This window comes from Capra hircus, chromosome 1, assembly GCF_001704415.2.
Source record: "Capra hircus breed San Clemente chromosome 1, ASM170441v1, whole genome shotgun sequence".
In the NCBI taxonomy this organism is placed as follows: Eukaryota; Metazoa; Chordata; class Mammalia; order Artiodactyla; family Bovidae; genus Capra; species Capra hircus.
This window is the reverse complement of record NC_030808.1, coordinates 79,615,007-79,621,624: the sequence shown is the minus strand read 5'-3', so window position 1 is coordinate 79,621,624 and position 6,618 is coordinate 79,615,007. Positions and strand designations below refer to the sequence as shown.

The window sequence follows — 6,618 nt, the reverse complement described above, 5'->3', positions numbered from 1 at the left end:
GTGTGTGTGTGTGTGCTTAGTCACTCAGTTGTATCTGACTGTTTGTGACCCCATGAACTGTAGCACACCAGGTTCCTTTGTCCATGGGGATTCTCCAGGCAAAAATACTGAAGTGGATTGCCATGGAATATTCCTGACCCAGGAATCGAGCTAGGGTCTCCGGCACTGTAGGTGAATTATTTCCCAGCTGAGCTACTAGAGAAGCCCGAGCATAGTGCTTTGCCTAGTGTAAAAACAAGAGGAAAAAAACAACTAACTAATAGGTACCTCCAGAATCCAGACCAGAGTTTTGTACTCAGACATCCCTTAGCAAGACCTGTTCACAAACTAGCTAATCCCTGCTGCCGCCTGTCCTCAGAACAAAAACTTGCTCTGTGTGCTCAGACAGCCTGAAATGAAAGTCAGAAAAAAACAGCTGACGTGTGTTCTGAGAAACTGAAACTGTTTTTCCTTCTTGCTAGAAACTGAAAGTTACTGTCAACATGGACACCAAACCTCAGAGCAAGAGAATAGCTTTGGATATCAAAGAATGGGAGCAGACATTTCAAGAACTGATCTGTCAGGAGAAACCCCGGGCCAGATGGACCCTGAAGATGGATGGAAACCTTCGGCCAAACTGTGTGGCCCAGGGGTGGAGGCAATACCAGCAGAGAGGATTTGGCAGGTATGTGAGTCTGTCTAGCTATGGGCCTTTCTGGGCCAAGAGGCTCAGCTTGGCACTGATGAATTCTTTGGGGAGCTTCTTAAAAAGAATATGTGTCACCAGGCTGTTCATCCTTTTGCAGTTACAGAGTTTTTTTAGTATGGAAATGACATGGTTCTAAGCCTCTATTTTGGCTTAATGGTAGGAAATTTCCTCTAGTAAGGTTTCTCCCCTAAATATTTTTGGAAATCCCCAGGGGATGAAATAAATCTGCCCCCCATCCTCTCACCACCATTTATTCCAGACTGCCACTATATAGAGACTTCTGCTCTTTCTTCCCGCCTTAGTTTGGACTGGCTTCCGCAGGCTGCAGCAGCCCTACAAGCCTAGTCCTGGTCAGTACCAGCCTAGAACTGGGGCTTTCCTTTATGGCCCCAAGAACTGACTAAGGCCAGACTTTGACTATTACTGTTAATGGCTTTGAATATTACTTTACTGAAGACCTGAGGAGGGATTGGTGCTGCAAAAAATTAAAACCTGGGTCTTAATGTCCCTAAACACTGCCCCTCCCTTATTGACTGTCTCCCTCTCACTTCCAGTGAGACTTCCAAGTTTCAGGAATCAGCCTCCTTGCCCATGCAGGAGGGTGAGAAATGCTGATTTGGATAGTCAAGTCTGCTTTTTTATATGGCATGCAAGGACCTTCACTTCAACTGTTATATTTCTTCCTGGCCTGCTCCTAGCTCGCCTCAGATGTCCTCTCTTCCCTTCCTTATGGGTTATTAGCCATGACACACATTTCAAGACTTCTATACCCTTGTCCATGATGTTCTGCCTATTCAGCAGGCCATTTCCTTCCTGCCTCCCTATTTACTCCTCAAGGAATAACTCAAGTGCCCTGAAATTCCTAGACAGAGTAAGTGTTCCTTCTTCTCCATTCTCATAAGACAACGAATAGTTCTCTCTCTCTCTCTATATATATATAATGTATATATACAATGTATATATAATATAAATTATTGACTTGAGTCTATATATATATGTTGGTAACATATTTATAAATAACTTGTTCATATTTTACATATTACAGAACACATATATACTTATATATAAATTATTTTTAGCTGCAGAGCATATTGTTATAGAAAGCCTCCTGGGGCTCTACAGAACACAGTTTTCAAGCCATTGGCTAGAGCCCATGCGTCAGTTATTCTGCTCTGCTTGGAACCCAGTGTGCTAGATAAGAGTCTCTCTTTGCACCAGCCAGAGCGCTTGAAGGGACTCATGATGTCTTTAATCACTTTGGCACTCTCCCAAATGAACAGGTGCTTCTCTTGTTCAGATGAATTGACCTGATAGTCATTCCAAGATGGGAAAAGCAACCTACCAACATAGTTTTAGAAAAATATTAACCAGTTTAAAAAAAAATACTTTGTAGTTTAGAAAATGCTTTCACATATTCTCATTTAGTCTCATGACAATCTAACTCTTGAATAGTTTTCCCTTTTTGAATATAAAAAATGAGGCTTAGAGAAGTGCTTCTTTAATATAAACCATGGGCTTCCCAGATGGCTCAGTGGTAAAGAAGCTCCTGCCAAGCAGGAGGCACAGATTTGACCCTTGAGTTGTGAAGATCCCCTGGAGAAGGAAATGGCAATCCACTCCAGTATTCTTGCCTGGGAAATCCCATGGATGGAGCAGCCTGGAGGGTTACAGTCCATGGGCTTGCAAAAGTAAGACACGGCTTAGCAACTAAATAACAACAATGTAAATTACTGACTTGAGTCTCCAACTCAAGTATTGTGCTTCCAGGTTCTAAGTGATGTAGAAAACAAACCCCATTGCTCAATAGAGGCAATGTGGTATAGTAGATAGAGAACAGCTTGGGACTGGAAGCATGGCTCTACCATTTAACTTTGCGAGTCCCTTAGGCAAGTCATGTATCATTTTATGATTCAGTTTCCTTATCTGGATATTGGGATCAATAATGCCTACCTAAGAGGGATGCTTTAAAGATGAAATGGGATAATACTGTAAGCATTGCTTCAGAATAGGTACTCTATGAGTTCTCTGTGACCTTGTGAAGACCACATTTCACTGGCAAATGGCAGAAATGTTTTTCCCTCTGAGACATTCAGAAATGTTTTACTGGCAAAGAGGCAGACTTGGGACCACATCTGGGTGGGAGTTCAGTGGGCCACAGGGAGAAGCTTAATTAGAAACACAGTCCCTCTCATTCTTGTGAAATTGTCAATATCACATGCCCTTTTCCAAGCTGAAAGGGTTCTCAGAGACCAGGCCAGGCCCGTTTCCCTCAGGTCATCAGCAGCTGATGGTACAACGATCTGTCTGTGTGCAGGTTTCAGTGTTCCTCATGCCGTCGAAGCTGGGCTTCCGCCCAAGTGCAGATACTATTCCACATGTACCTGGAGAACCAGAAATCCACGGGCAAGGTGCTCATGCGGATCTTTGGACAGAGGTGCAAGAAGTGCTTCCAGTCTCAGTTTGAGAAGCCTGATTTCTCCCCAGAAAGCAGCCAGAGGATTCTGAAAAACCTGGTGCAGCGTGTTCTGGAGAAATTCTACAGAAATGGTATCAGGAAGGTTTCGGAGATACCTGTGAAACCGGAAGTACCTTTGGATGGGTCCCATGACAAGGCCAATTGTGAAGCATGCATTCTGGGCTACTGTGGACTGAACTTAGAAAACTGCATGACAGGGCCAGGAAAATCCTCTCTCTCCTACATGAACACTGGGAGTTCCTCTCCTCACAATGGTGACGAGTGTGGCCAAAACCGATCTAGGAACCACTCAGCAGCGGGGAGTGGGTATTCTGAAACCCTTATAGGCTCAGGGCCCAGCCATGTCACTGCTGGGATCCAAGTGCCTGGGACAGGCCCTCAGCCTAAACGGGAGATGGGCCAGCTGTTCACACCAGGGGGAGATCGACAGGCGGCGCGGGCAACCGGCCCACAGCCCATCCAAGTAGCAAGATCACTTCCCCCAGGGTGCACCGATCCACGGCCCAATCCAGCAGTAGGCCCACTACCTGCAGGGGGTGCATATTCACAGTCTACACTGGGGAGAGGACTGCAGGCCCCCCGGATGACGTACTCTCAGGCTATAAGGATGTCAGGCCAGCGGTCAACACAGGACGCACAAGCCACACAAGGGGCACAGCTTCAGGCCGCAAAGACAACAGAGCCACAGCCCACCAGAGGGACAATGCCAAGGGCCACATCAAGGTCAGACAGTCAGGCTAAAGCGAGGGCAGGCCCCCTGCCACAGGGGTCAAGCTCACAGCCTGTACAGGGGGCAATCCCAAAGGCCACAACAGGGTCAGACATTGAGGCTGCAGGGAAGGCAGGCCCCCTACCCCAGGGGTCAAGCTCACAGCCCACACGAGAGGCAATCCCAAAGGCCACATCAGGGTCAGACACTGAGGCTACAAGGAGGGCAGGTCCCCCAGTGGGGTCAAGTGCACAGCCCACATGGCCACATGTAGGACCTTCGTGTGGAAGTCAAGCTGCCTGGGGCAGGGAGGAGAGGTGGTCACCTGGAGGGTCTGCTTCAAACAGCTTTTACAGATTACCTCCCTCAAATGATTTCCGTAACCAGGAGCAGCTCTTCAGGTGGGGCTATGCCTGTGTTTTCGCTCTGTTTACCTTTCTGGTGTCTAAATACTTATGATTAGAATGATACAGAAAAAAAAAAAAAAAAAGAGCTGTCTTCTCTTGTCCTACTTTCATGGTAGTCAGTGAAGTGGCTGCCATTTTAATATGACAAAATTTGCTCTGGGACCAATGCAGGGTCAGGTTTAGAGAATAACCAATGGTTCCTGGACCTCCTCTGTAGGTAGTTCAAAACATGACCCAGGGAATGCAAACTGATTCAGCTACTATAAAGAATACTATGGAGATTCCTTTTAGAAAACTAAAAATAAAGCTATCATATGACCCAGTAATCTCACTACTAGGCATATACCCTTAGGAAACCATAATTGAAAAACACACTTGTATCCCAATGTTCCTTGCAGCATTATTTACAATAGCTGGGACATGGAGCAACCTAGATGTCCATCAGCAGATGAATGGATAAAGAAATTGTGGTACATATACACAATGGACTATTAGCTACAGAAAGGAATGCATTTGAGTCAGTTCTAATGAGGTGGATGAAAATAGAGCCTATTATACAGAGTGAAGTACATCAGAAAGACAAATGCTCTATATTAACGCATATATACAGTATATATGGAATCTAGAAAGATGGTACTGATGATCCTATTTGCAGGGTAGCAAAAGAGACGCAGAAATAAAGGACAGACTTGGGGCCACAGTGGGGGAGGGAGAGGGTGGCATGACTTAAGAGAGTAGTGCTGAAACACATACACTACCATATGCAAAACAGTCAGTGGGAATTTGCTGGATGATGCAAGGAACCCAAACCAGGTGCTCTGTGACAACCTAAAGGGGTGGGATGGAGAGGGAGGTGGGAGGGAGTTTTAAGAGGGAAGGGACATATGTATACCTATGGCTGACTCATGTTTATATATGGCAGAAATTATCACACTACTGTAATTATCCTCCAAATTAAAAAAATGACCTCACAGATAATGGAACCAATAATATTTGTTAAATCATTAAAACATTTTTGCTGGTGCATTCACTCATTCATTGATATCAATATATATAGACCATATCCCAACTAGAACTGAGGGTCCTGAGTTTCATCAGAAAATTATTGTAGTACATTGAATAATGGTTCCCCCAAATGTCTATGTCTTAATCTCCAGAACCTGTAATATGTTACTTTACATGGCTAAAGGGACTTTTCAGATGTGATTAATTTTAAGGATCTTGAGATGAGGAGATTATTCTATATTATCCAGATGGGCCAAGTGTAATCACATGGGTCCTAATAGGAGGGAGGCAGGAGGGTCAAGGGGCTTCCCAAGTGGCGCTAGTGGTAAAGAACCCACCTGCCAGAGCAGGAGACATAAGAGATGCAGGTTCAATTCCTCTTGTCAGGAAGATCCCCTGAAGGAGGGCATGGCAACCCACTCCAATATTCTTGCCTGGAGAATACCATGGACAGAGAAGTCTGGTGGGATGTGGTCCACAGGGTCACAAAGGGTTGGACACAACTGAAGTGACTTAGCAGGTAGTACACACGCACAAGTCAGTCAAAGTCAGAAAAAGGAAATGTAACTGTAGAACTAGAGGTTGAAGTGATGTGTTCTGAAGGTGGAGAAAGACATCACGAGCTAAGAAATGCATGCAGCCTTTAAAAGCTCATACAGGCAAAGAAATACATTTTCCTCTGGAGCATCCAGAAGGATGCTCAGCTGACATGTGACTTTAGTTAAGTGTGACAGATTTTAGACTTTTAACCTCCAAAAACATGAGATAGTAAATTTGCGCTGTTTTTGAGACACTAAATTCATGGCAATTTGTTATAGCAGTAACAGGAAGTTGACATCACTGCAGGGATCAGGCAATTATGGTTTAGCATATAGATACGCTTTAGCTTTAACAACAACATCAAAGATCATAGGTTAGAAATATTGTCATACCTATCTCCTCTTGTTCTTTTTTTCTCCTACTTAAACTGACTCAAATATTCCCATCCCATCCCATAGAGATTTTCTCAAGAGTCATCAAATCAAAAGGTATTGTTTAGAATAGAGATATTTGGGTGGGCTTAAGTAGTCTGGTGACCCTCAAGGAGGCTACCTATCCTTCTCGCCTTGGATGGGAAGCATGTAACAACCTGCCAATCCTGAGATCTTGTGATGCATAGCTACATCTTTCTTTCTCTATTTCCATCTGCATGTTAGGCATTTTTACATGGCTCTCACACTGCCATCTCTACATTCCCACTTTCAAAATCAAGCTCATCAGCATCTCTGTTTTCTTGTTCCAATTTGCCTCAGTCACTCAAGCGTATCACCTGAGAGTCATCTTTACCTTCTCC

At 44.5% G+C, this 6,618-nt stretch overlaps 1 protein-coding gene across 1 annotated transcript; it reads left to right on the top strand.

Moving 5' to 3' along the window:
• RTP4 (receptor transporter protein 4) lies at positions 380 to 4,786 on the top strand. The gene is made up of 2 exons (XM_005675140.3): positions 380 to 664; positions 3,003 to 4,786. Exons 1-2 carry the CDS (start codon positions 483 to 485, stop codon positions 4,330 to 4,332), a joined length of 1,512 nt encoding a protein of 503 aa, XP_005675197.2. The 5' UTR covers positions 380 to 482; the 3' UTR covers positions 4,333 to 4,786.